The sequence below is a fragment of the Centrocercus urophasianus genome, unplaced genomic scaffold (assembly GCF_019232065.1).
Source record: "Centrocercus urophasianus isolate 14NV4802_14NV808 unplaced genomic scaffold, USGS_Curo_1.0 seq_46, whole genome shotgun sequence".
In the NCBI taxonomy this organism is placed as follows: Eukaryota; Metazoa; Chordata; class Aves; order Galliformes; family Phasianidae; genus Centrocercus; species Centrocercus urophasianus.
The window spans coordinates 673,488-692,281 of NW_024885044.1; the positions used below are offsets into that span (position 1 = coordinate 673,488).

An 18,794-nucleotide genomic window follows, 5' to 3' on the forward strand; every position below is an offset into this window, starting at 1 on the left:
GTGCAATGCACCCCATTGGTACCATTTGCCTTCCCAGCCACAAGATCACACTGCTGGCTTATGGTCAGCCTGGTGTGCAGGGCCTTCTCTGAAGAGCTCCTCTCCAGCAGGACAGCCCTAACCTGCATGAATGCAACTGTAGGATCCCTACACTTGCCCTTACTGAGCTCTGCCCAGCTCTACAGTTTGCCCAGGTTTCACTGAGTGGTAGCACAGCCTTCTGGTGTGTCAGCCACTTCTTCCAGCTTTGTATCATCTGCAAACTTGCAGAGGGTGCATTCTATCCCCTCATCCTGGTCACTGATGATGTTGAACAAGACCAGATGCTATGCAAGATACTTGACTTCTGTTATACATGCCTTCTCACTATATATACTTATTTCTTACATGTGCAAAATAAAGCTTCGGCACATGATAATAACAAATAAATCTCCTCTGACAAAGGAACAAGCTTAGTACCTTCAAAAAAAGAGCCTCTTATCCTTCTGAAAGTTTCATTTTAAAATGAGTAGCGGTGGCATATACAAAATATCACGCTCTGAAATACCGCAGCCATGGAGCTGGCGTCTGCATTAGAGAGGGAGGAATTGCAGGGTCCCCTCCTGCATGCCCAGGCCTGGTAGCACAGCATAAAGTCTCATAAAAACACTTCTTCTCAGAGGACTTGTTATTTTTCCTGATTCTTGGAAATGCTGCAAAAGCTGCTTTTGTCCTCTGTTATTTAAGTACTTCTGCTTCTGGCAAAAAGGGAAATGAAAGAGTATTTTTAAATGCGTTTTGCATTTCTTCTGTTGCTTTCTCTTTGTTCTCCCCTCCACAGACATTGAGCTAACAGATGTGTCCAGCTCTCAGGGTATCATCTCCTCGGGAAGGGCTCATGCTGCTGCTCTGCACCGTGGCTGCCCGTTGCTTCAGTCCCAGGGTGCCAGCACACCCTGCGAGCCCAGCAGGACCATGCCTCCCCTAGCACCCCCTATCCAGGAAACTCAGCTACATTCTGGCCCCTAAACACTCACAAGGAGGAGGGTTTCCCTGGGTGTCCACAATGTGCCCCTTCTTCTCTTTGACCTTGCTGGGTCCCCCTGTGTTTCCCTTGGCTTGCTGCGTTTCTTGCTCTCATGCATACACACACATCACCGCTGCAACGCAAAGTCCAAACACCTCCCTCCAGCACTTGCCACAGCACTTTGTTGCAAGGAGGAAACACAAAATGTTTCTGGCTTCTTCTCTTTTCAGCATTTCAAGTCCCTCCCCAGCAAGTCAGTTGTCTCCTCCACGCTAGCATGCGGATTAGTGACGGGTGGCGGGGAGGAGGTGGCCAGAGCAAGCGGAGTAATTGGAGCAGCAAGCTCTGGTCTGGCTGCCGTTAGCCCTGCCATCCCAGAGGACCGCTGTGCAAATGAATGGAAAGTATTCTGATAGTTAATAACAAGCATTTGCTTTGGCCACTGCTCTGGGCTGTTGCAGGTTAAATCTATGCCCCTATTAACATAGCTAATACTTTACTATGGCTGCAATGGTAAACGCATTTGGGGAAGCGGGAGGCTTCGGGTTTAATCCTGCAGATACCAAATGCATCATCTGATGACAAGGCAGTAAATACTTAATGGGGGGATTCCCCTTTGAGGTGAAAAGAAACCGTCGTAATAGGTGCTAAGGAACCTTACCACAGATGCCAAAACAACTCTAAAGGAGCAATTTTTGTAGCCCTCTGAGGAAAAGAGGCGGTAAAGGGAAACAGGAAGATACAAAACAAGAAGATGTGACATAAAAGTCCCAGTAGAGACTTGCATTAGGAATAGTCTCAGCAATGCAATACGAAGATGTCCTGACAAGGCTCGCCAAGTGGGAATACTTGACACTGTTCTCCCCCAGGCAGTGTTTTCATCTTTGTTTCTATGCTGTTAAATTTAAACAGTCTGTGCAGATGCAACATCACTGATTTTGCATAGAAGGTAGGTATCAAAAGGATTTGTCAGTCCAAAATGCAAAAAATAAAAGAGAAATAATTCTGAAAGTCATCTGCCATGCTCATGAGGCCTGTGGAGCACATGTAACCACAATCACAGTTGATTTGATTTAGTAACCCAGCCACTGAAATCGCACTAAAAGCTAATGAAGCCAGCCATAAAAATCAAGTGATGTTTAGGCTGAGTCCAAAGTCTGAGGAGAATAAGAGCAAAACAAAGCCCAATTAAACAAGAAATAATTGTATATGAGGTTATCTTTCTAACGATGATGGGTGCACCTGTTTGGATATATTAAAGCTTGCAGCAGCTAAACAGGATCCGTCAGCAGCATCAATCCCTGTTCTTTAGGCACCACAGCCCTGTTGAAGATAAGCACTCCACAGCTCACTTGCTGACCTTAATGCTTAAATTCCAATGATATGGCTCCATCTGTCTCACACATCACTTCCATGGTTGTGAGTGCATGAACTTTACTTCAAAGTAATCAGTATCTTGTTTCCTTGTGACCCCTGTGGACAGGCACACTACAACAAGCTTTTGGCATATGCTGTAGTGCAAAAACCGCAACAGTGCAAAAACCGCAACAGTGCGACGGCATCGTTTTTGCTGAAGCATTTTGAAGAGGCAAGGTGCAGAGCTGAGTCAGCAGCAACACACACCATGCAGAGCACTGCAGGACATCCCGGTACGAACACGGCCCTCGTGAGGGCTCAGTGTCAGCTCCACGTGTGTGGTGCATCTCAAATTCAACCTCCCCAGTGGGGAATTCAATGGGTGGCTCTGAACGGAGCGGTAGTTCCACTCAAGATGATAAAATACTTTTGGATGTAGACCCTGAGGTCTTACCAGCCATGGCTGCCTCGTGCAATATTTTTACTGTTGTGGTTCCCTGCTCATTTAATGGTTTGTCTTAGTTGGCAAGTCTTTAACACCACAGGTCAGGGAAATGTTCAGGAAATAGAGATTTTTGTGCTGCTTCAGGGTTATGAGACATAGCATTAAACCCCGATGAGAGATCCGATTGTGTCAGCACTCTTTGGAGGAATGAATGAGTTGTTGGAAGAAAGTAACTCTACCCTATCTAGCTCAAACTGTGATCATACCAAAAGTCTTGCTTCAAACTTTGGGAAAATCAAAACGTCAGTCTGCATTAGGAACATTTTGGGTGATTCTCTGCAGCCCCTTATAAGGCTTTTTATAACTAGCCAATTAAAGGTTTCTGAACCAGTTACAGCCTTTACACATTATTCACGATCCTTTACTCATGACTTTGGGGTCAGTAACTAGCAGAGAAACAAACTTACTGCTTTATTTGAACAAGCATGACTGATGGACTGAGAGGTTCAGGAAATTTTCTTTGCAGCTCTCTCCAACTGCAGACTAAGTGCACTATTGTGCCGATTCTGTACAGGATCCTGTGCCTGCATGTGATTTTATGCCTGAAAATGTACATTGCTTTTCAGTCAAGCATTACACAAATTACTTAATGAACAACCTGTTACCTTTTTCCCAGGCAGCAAACCATGCGAGTTCCCTGCAGAAATCGAGCCTGGTAGCTAGCGGGGCAGCTGCCCTCACCACGCATTTCTGCAGTGTTCCCTTTGGGCTTGCAATTGTCCCAGTTCAATGTGTTTCTGGGAAACTCTTCCAAAAACACCCAACAATTACCTCTGTCAAGTTTTATCAGTACACAACAGGCAACTCTGGAAACAGCCCACGCTTTTAAAGCCACCTCAAGAACAAAGCAAGTAACAAGGGTTTTCCAGCAAAACAGATATTTTTGGGATGTAGAAACCTTACAGACCGGGGAAAACACGCACAAATCTCCTGCTTTTTTTGAGGATGAATTCTGCTTTTAGGTGGGAAGTTATTCTGGTTCGTGTCAGAGCAGGTTTGCTCAGCACCCAGACCTAAGCAGTTTTGGCCTCCTTTTACTCCAGAACAGTTGTAAAACTTTAAAGCAAACACAGCATGAATGAAACCACAACTTGCAAAAGAAGAGCGACTGACTTCTTCACTGAGCTTGATTTCTTTTTCTTTCTGAAGCAGGACTGCCCACTGCAGTTAATGCAGCTCTGTTTATAGGGAGCTGCGGCCAGCGCCTTCATTTAACTGAGGACGTGAGTTTGAGTCACCAAGGCCAAAGATACAAGTCAAGGTCTGGGAGGTAAAAGGCCAACGCATTAGTCATCCGCCATCCAGCCCAGCCCCACATCTGACATTTTGCACAGTGAGAATGAGTCTAGAGGAGATTTCTCCCCAGCTATTGTTGAGGAATTCAATTCACACTAAAAAGAACCATACAGACAGTAGTTGAGCAGAGAAGCAGCAGAGGCAGCCTGTCATACCAGAGCTCTCCCAAACAACCCCTCATGCCAACTCATCAAAATAGATTAGTTGTTTTCTTAAGATTATATGTGTGTTTGTATGTGTGTCTGTGTGTGTGTGTGTGTATAAATTATTAAACAAAAGCTCCTCTCAAAATAAAACCACTGGGAACCTCCATGTAATAAAATGAGTCACACCAGGATGCGATGACTAAGTGGGAGAATAGGGAATTCCACTCCCCGTGCCAGCTTTTTATATGATCGATTTTCTGTCAACAGGTGATGGGAGCTCGTCTCTCTGCCATTTGTTTATTCCCAGAATTATTATTTTTTAATTTTCTCTTTAAACAATTAAGATTCAGAGCTGAATAATGAGGACCAGGCATGCTGCCACCAGGCGCCCCCATAGCAAACAGCGAGCCAGGGAATCCAGGCCAGTAGGGGCTGCCTGTGTTAATAAGGATTTACCAGCTGTAAAATTCCAAAATCTTGTGTCATACGGGGAAACCTTCCAAAACACTGGATTCCACCCTGTCTCGCTGAGCCTCTGACAGCTATGGCAACTCCATTTCTGCAGCCACACACTCTTTTGCATTTTTGTCTGTGTGATCCTTAGATTTTTTCCTGTTTTGCAGTGTTTTTCTGAGATCCCCAGCTTCATGTCTAACAGCCGTCCCGAGGGACTGCAAGCACACCTGGCTCCAGCAGAACATTTGGCCACGTGGTGAACCTGTGTGCAGAAAGATTTGCTGGGCTTTCAGCAGCTACGGTTGCAAGAAGCAGCAGCAGATGTCCTGTCTACCCTGAGACACCCCAATCTGCTAAACAAAAAAGGACAAACTCAAATCTGCCTGATTAACACTTGTTACTCTGCAGCGTTCATAACTGATGATACCTGCTGGATGTCTTTCTCTTTTGCTCAGAAAGAACAAACAGAACAGAAACTCAGAGAAAACAATCTCCCCCCAACCCTTCCTAGTTCTGACTTTCTTTTGCAGCAACAACTACCAAGCAGTCAATACAGTGCGCTGCAAGGCATAGTAAGAAGAGGAGATTAATCTGTAAGATGATCACTTTCAGCTAACATAAAAATCAGATGGGCCTCCTGACACAGAGCAGTAATGTTCACCCTGTGTCATCCCATTCATCGCTCTGCAGTTGGATATGTGAATGCAGCTTTTAATGCTAAAGTCCAGCCACAAATTGAGCAGAGCAGAAAAAGTGCTAGTAGTGCTTGCGTGCTTCCTACGCTATCAGGAAAAGAGCAAGAGAGCAAATTTGTTTCATATACTAGCTGCAGAACTTCACATATTGTGAACAAAAGGAATTATTTCAAACTACAGTACCACTCTTAGTTTTGCTAACTCCATAAATATCCCCAAAGTTTTGTACTTTCTTCCTTAGCCTTTTCCATAACAAAATAAACAGTAGTTTGTTGGTTTGTTTTCACCATTTTGCCTCAGATTAAGATTACAAACCTATACTGTGATGGACAGTCAGCAGTGTGTGTGACTGAGTTGTGACCAGGTGCTAAAGATAGGTTCTGCTCCTCTCAGTTCTCTACTGCTTAAACCTTCTATTTCAGTTCCCTGGTTTAGAAACCCAGTGAGAGAGCTGGAGCTTCCAATTTGCACGATAGCTTTAATGTTGTTTGCTGAACCGAGATACAAAACATCTCTGTTCAATGCACATGGGGAAAAAAATGAAAGTTCCAAAATGTTTTGGGTTTCTCTTTGATTTGCTGAGTAAGTCGCATCAATAATTTTGCATCACGAAGTTCAAAGAGAAAATTGTTGGAAGTCGTCAATGATCAAAAAGACATTTTGTGATCACTGACAAAATCGTCAGACAGATGACTGCCATCCAGTCCCTTGTCTGGGGCATGGGGAGGCGTTTCAGGCTTGTCACAACAGAAAAGGGGAACACTGCTCTAGATGATCTTGTAATTTCCTTTCACATCTCCCACAAAAGATGCCAATCTTCAGCCCCAGCTCCTCACTGTTATCAATACACAAGCCAACTTCTGTTCACACTTTGTGTCATAATGCCCTCCCATCACAGTTTTCTACAGCAAACTGTGCTGTCCAGAAGACTGTCTCACATTTCAAGTTGTGACTGGGAGCAGATAAACATCAACTTACACAACTACAACAAGCGTGGGCTGCAAAAGGCGCTTCCTGCTTGGGGGAGCACTTGCAATAGTGTCAGCCAGTACATGCCTTGGGATTCACACATGTGAGGCAACACTGACTCCAGACTCAGCCTCCAAAGGGGCTGCAGCTCAAACAACCCTTCTTCAGGCTGCCCTACTACTCCCTTTGGGGCCTGGCAGCACACAGCTGAGAGATCACTGCTCCAAAACCACTGCTTGAAGTCTCACCTTTAGCAAAGGATTTACCCCATCTCACTGGACATTTTGGCTGCTTTTCATAAGCAAGACCCCTGATCACTTGCTGCAGCTGAATACCAGAAGGGGGGAATGTAAGAAGCTATAAATTCTTAATTTCTTGTATTTGTATTCTTTTGTGCATTTTAACTAAATATATATGTAACAAATAATCACTCTTTCCATCAGTAAGTTGTAAATGTAAAACCTTTCTAGGGAGCTGTGATTTCCTTTTAACTTTTGCAGGGAGTGGTGCAGGAAGATTGATAGCATCATTGGGTCTAACTTATTGTGCTTTATAAACAAGAACTTTTCTAGCAAGTGGAAATCTCAGAATCTGCTCCCTCGCAATACAATAGCAATACTGAAAACTGAGTTTGAAAGCAAAATCCCTACAGATCCTGTTTGTTTGCTTTTAAAATTGAAAGTGGTCTGTTGCAAAGAAATGCAATGATTTGCTCAGAATTAAAATAAAGTACATGTCTACAGGAAGAGATGTACTGAAGAGCTGGAAATTGGAGAGAGAGCACAAGTCATACAGATGTCATTAGAACAGTTACTGTCATTGTTATTCTAGTGATAGGCAAGTCATTGCAAGGGATGCAAATGTAGGAGACTGAGATAAAACAGGAACACGGCTGCTTCCGAGTACACAACCCATTGCAGTTAGTATAGCTGGATGTGCAATGAGAGCCTATCTCCCACAGCCACCTCCCATGGACAGCAACACATAAATGTGCACGAGAAGCACAAAGTGCCAGCCTTAGGACAGGCACGCGCTGCAGGCCAGATGCTCACCTGGAGCTGCACATGAAGGCGTGTGCTACTGAGGTGTATGGGCATGGTGGTAACACAACAAACTGCAAACTGTGTTCTAAATGTTTTAGTAAAGCTGTCAGATATGACAGAGGGGGTAAAGGATGGAGCTAGAGGAGGTACAGGACAGAAGAGAGAGAGGAAAGAAGAAAGCTGATGGGACTTTCCACTCCTGCTGTTCCGAGTGCTAGCACAAGCTCCCTGGCTTGTACCTGGGCTGCAGAGCTCAGTGCCTCCATTCACACACAGCAGTACAGGCACTGCACAGAAGAGAGATTCAACTCACTGCTGTCACTGACTCCCAGGGCAGATTGGCATGCACACTGAACATAGCAGTCCTGATCCTGCCCTGCAGTCAGCTCTCCTGAAAGCAGCAGATGCTCAGGTACGCTCAGATTCATCCGCTCCAGATAACATCATCCTAAGAAACCCCCTTAGAAAAACTAAATTACTGAGACAGACACGTAGAAGAACTCAAGGGAAAACAAACCAACAACAACAAAATCCTAGAACTCTATTGCTTGAATCTGGAGGCTGGAAAGATTTATTTTTGTTAAATGGACTTTGAATGTCCATGCTTCAGAGACCTGACAGCTGCATCAGTTCAAAGGGCGCAGAGAGCACCACCTCCTCCCCCTGCACTGCGCCGCTGAACTGGAAGATTTGTGGTGGATCTCCTCCAAAGATGAACGCTTTCTGTTTGGGTTGTTCCTCCACCACCCACATTGTCCTAGCGATGATTCATGATGTCCATGTGGCCACCATAAGAGTTTGGCACGGGAAAGCCAGTCCATTTGCACTTTTCTCCTGGAGAAACACGGAACTTCTCTATCACTCACAGCAGAGCAGCAGTAACCAGTATACAAATGGGAGTAAACAACGCAACCAACAGCATCTGACTTGCAAATTATTACATGATAATTAAAACAAATACAAGGGGGGATTCCCAAACTGTTGTGTGGTTTTTTTAAACTGCATTGTAAGATGTGGGCCATAACCGAACTACAACACCCCCGAGCTTTAGCATATTCAAAGCCCTCGATAGCCACAGGATTGCTTTCCCAGCTCTCTCTTCCAGATCACAATTGAAAGAATACACAGGCTTCAAAAATTTCTATCTGGATAATCCCACCCAGTAACTTCCCCTGACCTATTTTTATTCAGATAGATAGGCTCGGTTAGATTTCTTTGAGTTCGGATCTTGAACCCAGCTCTGCTTTTGTGTGTGCTGACTGGCTCTTTCTAATGCATGAGCTTCCCTGCCCTACAGCAGCTAGAGATTACAAGCGCTCAGCAGGAAGACACAACCTTAAAAAGAGCCTAGAACTATAATGCTTGCATGTTGGTAAACCTTAGCATTAAGAAAATGAATTATATTTAGGCATCAGCAGTTCAAACACAAGCACTTCATCCCCTCTATCACACACAAAGCACTGAGCTCCAGCCTCTTCAGTTTGTTTCCTGCTGCCATTTCCTGTGGCAAGCCTAGAATGAATCCTTTACAGACTTCTTGGTGGTGAGTTAATTGCACTAGTTTGTAGTTAGCATACAAAAAGGCAGCTAATTTCATAATGAAATCGCAACGTAATTTTAGGAGTATTCTTTATTTTCCAGGTATGTCTAGGGGGAAAATGACATCTATTGTGCTCTGTAACAGAGATGTAAAAATTATTCATTATTGTTCTCAGAGCCATGTTTCTCTGTGTCACAGCAATGAGTGAACAATTGCCTACAAAATCCAGAGGAAATTGGAGAATGCTTTAAGTATCCATCTGAAGAGTAAAACCTAACTGACAGCTGTGAGCCCCTAGAGCAGGTTACTCCAGTCTGTATAACTTCAACAGTGGCACCTGGCTCCCTGCAGACACCTCCATAGCCCAGGTCCTGGGAAGACCCAGGTGGTGGAATGTCTGTGAAACCCTGAGCAGGAGAACACCTCCCTGCACAGATGTACTTGCACAAAAGTTTTTGGGGAAAAAAGGGATTTGCTACTCTAATCTTAAATCCAGACAAACAAGCCAAACCAAGAACATCAGCGGAGTACAGCATGCCAAAAGCCATTAGATACTTGTCCACACTGCTGTTCTCACCCTTGCTGTTACTGGTAGAGCTAAAACTAGTGGCAAAGGTGGGAAATCAAATAGCGCTTGCTGGCACAGAGAAGGCTTGTGGCTGTTAAATGAAACTCAGAGAAAACTGTGCTTCCCCCGAGAGCTGCTGCATGTTCCTGCCTTCACAAAAGCCCCTGTTCTTACAGAGGCTCCCCAGGGCAGCATCATGAGTTGGGAGAGGACGCGACAGGCAGGGTCACGCGAGCAGGCAAGCAATCCACCCACCTTCATGTTTATTGTGGTTTACTTTGCTGCTGAGCAGCTTATCAGAGCTCCCTGCACAGTGCTGTGCAGACAGATGCTGCAGCAAGCAAGCTCTCCGGGGTGAGTGCAGTATTCACCTCCTCCTTCCACCCAGCAACATTTCTAATTGAGAAACTCGGCTGCAGAACCGGCCTTTTTTACTGTGTTCATGCAGCCTAACACAATAACAACCAGGCACGGAACTGTAATAATAATTTGAATAGTCCACAGTTCATAAAGGGAGAAGCTGAAAGTCACAGGTGAGTAAGATCCTAACTTTCAGACTGGCTGGGACACTCGTTAATCTGTACAAGCTCCACAGAAAGGCTTTATTCTCCATCTACTGCATTCAGCTGAAGTTACATCAGCCCCTGAACGATTTGTATATCCAGCTCATTTTCTGAACCTTCTTCATCTTAACGGGTACCTATTAAAGAACAAAACCTTCACACTAGAAGCACTTCAGGGCATATCTGAGAGAGTTATTGCTGAATTATAAAGCAGTGCATGGACACAGAAAGAATTACTACCAAGCTTGCAGCAGAGCGCAGTCCCTCAGACACACTGCAGACCACGAAACTGTGTACACACTTCTGATCCAGACAAAAGGTTTAAATTTACACTTCCCAGACTCCAAACATCCCCTCTGCCAATCATTTCTCCAAAGTCTAGCAGCTCGAGGTTGGCTGCAGAGGTAGCGGGGGAGCAGTGCAGGATGTGGAACGCCAGCATGCAAATCTCTGCTCCAGACTGAGCGCTGCTGCTGGGCTAAGTCATGGCTCTCCACTACCAGGAGGTAAAAAAAAGAAAAAAAAAAAAAGTGCAGTTTCCCCAGTAGCGAAGAAAAGCTTTAGATTTAGTGTGGAAAATGTTGTTGTCCTTCTTACTTTCTAACATCTATTCCAGACAGAGTCTTCTCTACTCTCATACGGAAATAAGGGCTGGGCACTTCAGATGTTTCCTCGAAATGGCATTAAGAGCTACCTCCTTTTTAGAGTATCATCTCCTTTAGTTACTGCACAGCATTCTTGGGACAGGTACCATCGCGGGCTGCCAAGCATGTTCCCATGCACCTTCATGATTCGCTGACACGGACGGAACAGTGGCAGCATAGAGGGAAGGAATTAAAACATGGGCTCAAAAGGAAACCAAGAGTGCCAAGAAAACTGCACTGACTGCACAGGCTCTTCGGAGCCCTCACAGCTCAGAGCCCTATTGACCCTTACTGAGAAACAGCATGCCTTGCAGATGCTGTGAGAAGAAATCAGGCCCCTAGCATGCTTTTTGTCCCCCCACTTTCACCAGTGGATGCCCGTATACATTAATGCTTGGTTTGATTCTTATTTTTTGCCAAAAGCATTTCCCAATAAATCACATACATGCAATGAAATTTCTTAAATCCCTCCTTGCCAGTCACTCGATACAGTGCTTATGCCTTCTCTGCCATAGTTCACTGACAGGAAACATACAAACAGTGTTTTCTTAGCAGCACAGAGACCGCAAAGTTGACATAAAACAAACTACTGCTTTTTAGTACTGCTAATTCCTTTGTCTCACTGAAACCAACAAGAGTAAAGGATGGCAGACTCTGGCCCTTCATACTGCTGAGTGCTTTTCTGTTCCCTGGCCGTTGTTACAATCCTCCCAGAGCACATTATTCAGAATGCAAAAATCAAGCCTAAGTTAAACAAGTCCAGACCATCTACAAATGAACAAATGTCACTTTGTAAAACAGCCTTAGAAAATCCAATAAGATACAAATGTTGCTTAGTGAAGGGAGATGAAATGCCTGCCAATGCATGATAGAAAAGAAACAATTTCAGCTCCCAGAAAACATGTTACTACAGCAGAATGCTGGATTTCTGCTGCCCACCTGAACTGTCAGAGCTCACTAAGTATACGTTCTGGGGTAAGGTATTTGAGTCAGAAATCAAGTGATGTCTATTATGGCATGCCATTAGGAAAACACAGGAACACGAACTCAGCAAAAGCAGCAGAGGTGATGCTAGGCAATTAAATAACTCCATGTAACCACTCATTATTATTTATATTCATCCAACACCAACCAGGGCTTGGGATCATCTTGTACTGACTCTACGTAAGTCAAGCAAATAAATAAATAGCAAAGATGAAAGGAGAAGAGAGAGAATTTAAAATCTGCAGTCATTCTCCCTTCACAGCTGCCCAAGAGCTAGCAATATCACCTGAAAACTTTGGCAAAGACATGATTTAAAACACGCACCTCTGCTGGAAAAAAAAATAAATAGTATAGTGCTGTAACAGGTAACTTTTCTCTTTGAACTGATTTGTTTTGCTCCAGCCTGAGCAAAACAGGCTTTTGTGGGTTCCTGTCCTGAGGGTGCATTGGGCCCTGCTGCATGTCTGTGTGCAGAATGCAGTGCCAGCCCACCCAGCAGGGCAGGAGCACGGATGTGCACAGCTGAGATGGCTGTATAATTTAACCCCATGCCTCAGCTTACAACAGTAATGCTGGGGTGACTTAAACCTGCACAAGCGGAAGCAGTGCAAATTTCAACTATGTTTCAGGGGTATGTGGTAAAGTTAGAGATTCTTCAGAGAGCTCAGCAGCTGCCTGCCTGCAGATAACTGACACCTAAGAGAAAGGCCCTCACAGAAGCAATACTTGGTCAACACAATATATTTTTATGTTTTGTGGCATTTTGGATTATTTTCCATTTGATTTCAGCATATTTCAACAGTCTTGAACTTCGTTTGCCCATGGAGGCACTGTTTCCCTTCACGCTGGGGAAATATGTGTTTTTGCTTATGCTTAAAAGGGTTCTTTCTAAGGAGCAATGTGGAAGCAATCAATGTAAAAAGATATGAAAAAAATGTAAAAATATCTGAAAAAATACAGAAGATGAAGTGATGCACTCTTGTATCTCACTACACGTATAAAAGTATTTTGCTTTGATACCGAAATACACATCATGCATATTTTTCCCCCACAGACTTCTAAGGGCAGAAATCTCAACCTCTGACTGCAGTTCACTGCAATAAGAAATGCTCATCTCAATTATTACTTCTACAGTATTGTTCACTAAACACGAGATTGAATAAGCACAAGGAGCACGTAGCAGTCATCTCATTTCTTTGATAATGCATCCTTTTTCCACTGATTCCCAGTGTCTGTACTGTTGTGAGCCTTCCCCACGACGTGGCTTTGATTTACTTTCCAACAGCGCCTGCAAGGCCAACGATGCAGATGTTTGCTCCCAGGGCTAATTTCACTCACATGGTTAACTCAAGTCAAGAGATTTGGTTTTACTTAGCACAACCTGAAGGGGATTACTCACTGGAGTAGGGTTGAGCACAAACCATAGGACAACACCACGAGACACAACAGTACTGCAGATTTGCCTTGTTTCATTAAGGAAAGTGAGGAAAAAACTGCCTTACCTGAAGTTTTCTCTGTGAACACCACTTTGGACTCCGCTGTGAAATTCTGTCCTGTCAGGATCATCTGTTGCCCTCCATACACGAGGCAACTATCAATGTCTTGTCTTTCAACCATCGGAAGTTCATGAGCAGACCTTTGGGCTGCGGACAAAATACAGACATGAATGAAATCAACTCTGTTTTACCAGCACTTTCCAAATCTGCCCAGAACTATCCACAGATTGATCTTGTCATCGTTACCATCCGCTGACTGCCAAAGCAGCTTCTCCAGGGTGCTAAATTTAGGTTTGAGAGGGAAAAATAAACTTACTCAAGGCATTTTATTTGGAAACATTCAGGAGCTGGCTGCAGCATTCAGCTGTGCTGGCCTTACTCCTTGTCCTTGAAAAAGGACAGCTTGGATGAATGAGCTGGAACTTGCCCATGTCTGTTTCCAAATAAATGGCCAAATTTTCAAGTGCAGGCACACTTACAGCACTGGAGCCCAAAAATTCCACCTGCAGAGAGGATTCCACTGAATAATACCAAATTCCTTCAGAAAAAAAAAATAAAAATAAACCTTTTCTACAAACACCCACTGCCTCCCACAGACCATGCCCAATGTCAGCCCAGCTCCGCACGGCTGCCACAGCAGCACTGTCTCCATGGGCACTGAGAGCCCACACACAGCCGGGGGCAACCACAGAGCTGTGGGGGCACAGCAGCCCCAGCTTTTTGCGATTCTCTGTATCCCCACTCAGAAAACCCAGAAAGCACCACCTCTCCTCCTGCGTTCCGTTCCTCCCATTAAAACAGCCATGTGCGGGGTCAGGAAAGCGGCAGAGGGTCCTGCTCACCTTCCCTGTGAGCCCACCTTGACCCACTGCTCACACGCAGCAGGAGCCGAAGAAAGCAATGCGAGAATCATTCCCTGCGACACAGACAGCTGGAAAACATCAGGAGCTTCCCTGTGAGCAGACCAGGTGGGCAGCAGTTTGGGGCTGGTGAACTGTGAGTTCGTGACCTGCACTCAAACTCCTCCAGATTCATCCACCCCAACTAGAAAGGCCTCCAGAGGATGCCGATCATCTATTTAGCAGCTGCCTTGGCTGGATTTTAACTTTCTGTAACAAAAAGCAAGCTCCCAAGAGGTCCTGAGCACTTGTGTCTTGCCTTCACTGGACACCAATCAGTGCCGGGCCAAAAATAAGGAAATGTTATCCTACACACTCATGTTGGGCTTCCACTCTCACATGGGCAGAGCTGTGGTGCAGGCATCCTTTTCATCATTTACTGCTCTGCAACCTTACAAGAGCCGAAAATCTGAAGCTCTTGGCTGCAGAGAGAGCTGCCCAAATTCTCTCACTGCAGCAAAACAAAGTTGGTATATTTGGGGGGAAAACACAAGCATTAAACCATGTGGACAGACACGCAGGGGAGAGGAGGGCAAGTTTTCTAGTAAGGACAAGCTCAGCGGAAGCTCTTCTGCAGTCTGACAACTTTTGCTCTTGTTAGAAATACTAATAAGTCAATATCTGTAAGTTTCTTATGCCGTTCAAAAGGCATTTTTTTAAATCTATTTAAAACAACCTTATGACTCATTGTTCCCTTCAAATATATTACAACAGCTGGGCTAAGATGCTGCCAATTAAGACTATATATTCAGATTACTTTCACAGAAGCTGCTAATTTCTTTCACATGGCTGCATGATTAATTCCAAGCCCTAAATCCTCACACTTTTGATGAGTTCATAATTGGATTTATCACAAAGGTTTGGAACCTCAAAGACTTACGAGTTAATAGCAACAACCAAGATCGTGCCCATAACACTCAAGAGAAAATGTAGCTATGCTTCGCCCCAAACACTGTTTATTTCTATTCAATCCACAGAGTTCACTTCCTGAGTGTCCCAAATTTTCAAAATTACACATTAATCTACATCTCCTACTGACTTCAGTGCCTTAACAGAGCGCTTTGTAACCTGCCATCCCTTCGATCAGTGGCTTGCAAAGCTTTTTCAGGCTGAAGGAGAACAGATTTTAGCCTGGAAATAACCATCTGACTCATCTTAATTACATTTGGATCCAGGCAAGTTGGAAATGGCTGCTGAAGACCAAGTCTCTGTTCAACTTCCATCCAGCACAATGTTTGTGTACGTTGCGACGACCTACCAGGGAGCCGGGGAGGCAGCAGGTACACTGGGGAACCCTGATGCCATCCTCAGCCAGGCAGGGCAGCTGAGCAATACTGCCTGAAGTCTGCAGCGTGCAGAGGAGTCCTGGGGTTTCCTGACGCAGCCCCATACTGGCCAGCAGCAGGCTGGGGCAAAGCTACACTCAGGCACAGCTACAGGCTATGGGCATCTCCAGAAGAGCTTTTAACCAGACCCAGAATTAATAACTTATAGGTGTATGCTTTTAGGTGCACAAAACCCACACCTACTTTAAACGTGCAGCAGAACAATGTCATTTAGAAATTTTCCAGTTGAGTTTCACAGTGCAGATATGATGCCAAAGGGAAAGGTGGAGGAATTCAGGTACCTACTGAGCACCAGGCTTCCTCTAGCATGTTCTGCCTGCACTGTTCTCTGGGTGGTTTGCAAACCATTTTCTAAAAAAACAGTTTTAATTTTCCGAGATCTTATTTTTCACCCAGGCATGCAAGAACATCTCACCCCATTCCCCACTTTCACTAGAAGGGAGGCTCCAGGTTCGGCATGGAACTGCCTCAATAGGATTACTTTTTTTTCCTCTGCAAGAAATATTAATTGCCAATAAATCCCCTTCCTCTATGGCTTATGATGGGTGGACTGTATGCAATAATTTCACACTATTCCCTCTCTTCCCCCAGGGGTTGACACTTCATAAAGTGACCTACAGCTACTGGAGTTTATGAGCTTTGAATAAACAAAACACTGTTGATTTAACCAGTTGGGGTGTTTACTTTCAATAGCAACAGTTACTGACATAAGGCAGCAAAGCAAATGCTATAGAAATACTCACACTTGGCCTGAAGCAGTGTGTCAACCTATTAATAAGGGGCATTATTTTTCTATTTTATTTGACTGTCTGCAAATCAAGATGTCATGGATGCACAGTGCCAAGAAACACAATGCACACAGTGACACAAGAGAGAAAGGCAGCGGCTGTCCCAGCCACTGCACCACCTCTGGGCAGCCTCAGCTGGGAGGGATGCAGTCCCTGCGCCTCCTGCCCTGCACACAGGGCCCACACGCTGCTGCCATGTCACACAACCTGTCCCCTTAGCCTCCCTTCCTGTGCCAGCTGGTGGAAGAAGGGTAAAGGCTACCTAAACCTCTAGGCTGGTGGGCTGAATGCGGCACATGGAATGCACAAGCCTGTGGGCTGACCATAAGCAAAGTGCCGAGGCAAAAGGAGGTTTTTCTTCCTTCCTCACCTGCCCACAGTACCTACAATTGGTCCTTTTTTGGCAGAGAGGCTTTTGGTTTTTTAGGAAGAAAAGGGTATATTTTGAGACACTGACTACCTGGAAGCATCTATTGTGGCTCCAAATGCACCCCAGGAAAGTGTTACTCATACGAGCCCCTTAGGAAATCTCAGCTCTGCCTGTGAGCCCCTCCATCTCCCCATCAGCACGACTCCTCCATGTATCCCCTGGATGAGCAGCTCGAGCCCTGCCTGAGCATCGTGTTTCCTTCCACTGCCTTGGAGGCTTTCCAGATGCTGCCTTGTCTTGCCCAAATGCTGACTCGTTTTATGAGGAGTCTTAACTGAAGCTAAATGTATCTTAACAGCTTCCAGAGAGGAACTGTCTAGGCAATCTCTCTTCTCCATGAGCAATGAGCAAGGGCCGGATCTGGGAAGGTAGGCAGAGTGAAAACACTGCTGTGATCTGCCTCTGGGGAGGAAAAGGCTTGTGAGCTCTGCACAGAGCAGCGCAGGTCTGATACTTGCCTGCAGGGCAGACACTCCATAGCCTCTTTCTATCAGTGCAGGTTTTCAATGCCTTATTCTGCTGCGTGGCTGAAGGCTTCCATGCAAATTTCTGTGTAGCACAGGCCAAAGAATAGCTGCTCTGTGCTATCTTGCTGACACCTGCCGCAACTCTGGATCCGGAGCTTAAGTTGCCTCTCTGTCCTTATGTCTGATCCTATAGTTGAGCACAGTTCAGAAGCGATCTTATCCTGGCTGATGAAAAGCAGGACTGAGGACCACCCACAACTCAGAGGACAAAGCTGGCATCTAGTCTAGTTACCTCTGTCATCACAAGCCAAGTAAACTAAAATCGAGATACTGAAAGAGGACTCCAGACCTGCACCCCAGCACAGCAGTTGTCCCAGGCCAAATGTCCAGATCTCTCTTTGGGACCTCCTGCTCCCACCACATCCCCAGCAGCCCCAGCCTGCTGGAAGCCTTCACACCATGACTCACCAACCCCAACATGACTTTTCAAACCCCCAAAGGCTCCTGGCTGAAGCCACCGGTTCCTGTTGGGTTGGAGAAGGGCAAGGAGAGCAGCCTGTCTGATGCTAAAAAGAACCCTAAATCCTAGAAGCAACAGCAGTGCCTTAGCAGCAGCGTAATTTGTTGCGGGATTAATTCTTCCACCTCAGTGCAAACCTTAATGAGCCAAAGTAAATATCTCTTTCCTCCTGTCACTCTGTGTTTATTTACTGCAAACTGCTTGCCTGTGGGAGGATTGATAGGAGCAGCACTCCTGTGCCCTCTGCTTACCCAGTGCATTAATGTCCTGAGAGACTTTGATCCCATTCATCACACACTGAAGCACCCTGAGCTCTCTGGGTGGGCAGAGAGGAGAAGGCTGGGAGCTGCACGGTGGGACTGGAGAGGACCAAGGACAGCAGGGTGGGAGGATTTACCTCGTGCTAAGACCATCGGGTAGCAGAAGGCTCAAGTGAGAACCAAGTAAATAAAGCAGATTTCCAACCATTGCGATGTGAAGCCTTGAAATCTGATCTAAATGCTACCAAAAAAAGAACCCAGGATGGGATGACAACAGTTTCCAACTTGTTACCAGCACGACTTAATGGCAGTTCGTACAGAGCCATCCAAGAAAAAAAAAAAAACCCACCAAGAAGAGAGGACTTTTCCCCACCTCCTTCTCTGCACATAATTTATTTTACGATGCCTATGTGAAGAAGGAGTGACAAGCACTGATGGCAGCAGTGTCAGATAAGTATGATACTTTCTATGAACTGCAGCCAGCTCAACAAACCAGCATGTGATTAATGACAGGAAAACCATGGCCTCGGTTCACTTCCCTGTCGATCATCTCTGCGGGTATGCACAGCATTTCCCTTTAATCCCTTGTGGAGGAGATCTGCTGAGCTTAAATTATGCTCAGAAATCCATGGTCTGCATAATAGGCTGGGTCGCTTACTTTTACCAACAGCAGTACTGCAAAGGCATAAAGTAAACTGAAGGCTTGCAGCCTGCAGAAAGGGTGGGCATTCTCTTTCTGACTCAGATTTTCCAGATTAAAATCTTCTGGCTGCACACTGAAAGTGGCAAAAGATGTCAGAACTAACTGTTAAATTCT

At 45.2% G+C, this 18,794-nt stretch overlaps 1 protein-coding gene across 5 annotated transcripts in view; it reads right to left on the reverse strand.

Moving 5' to 3' along the window:
* The window catches only part of NFATC2 (nuclear factor of activated T cells 2), an 88,263-nt gene that overhangs the window by 34,222 nt on the left and 35,247 nt on the right, over window positions 1-18,794 (reverse strand). For all 5 annotated transcript variants that reach the window (XM_042834462.1, XM_042834458.1, XM_042834460.1 and 2 more), the window contains exon 6: window positions 13,274-13,414. In XM_042834462.1, coding sequence (XP_042690396.1) covers window positions 13,274-13,414 — 141 coding nt within the window. The remainder of the gene's footprint in view (window positions 1-13,273; window positions 13,415-18,794) is intronic.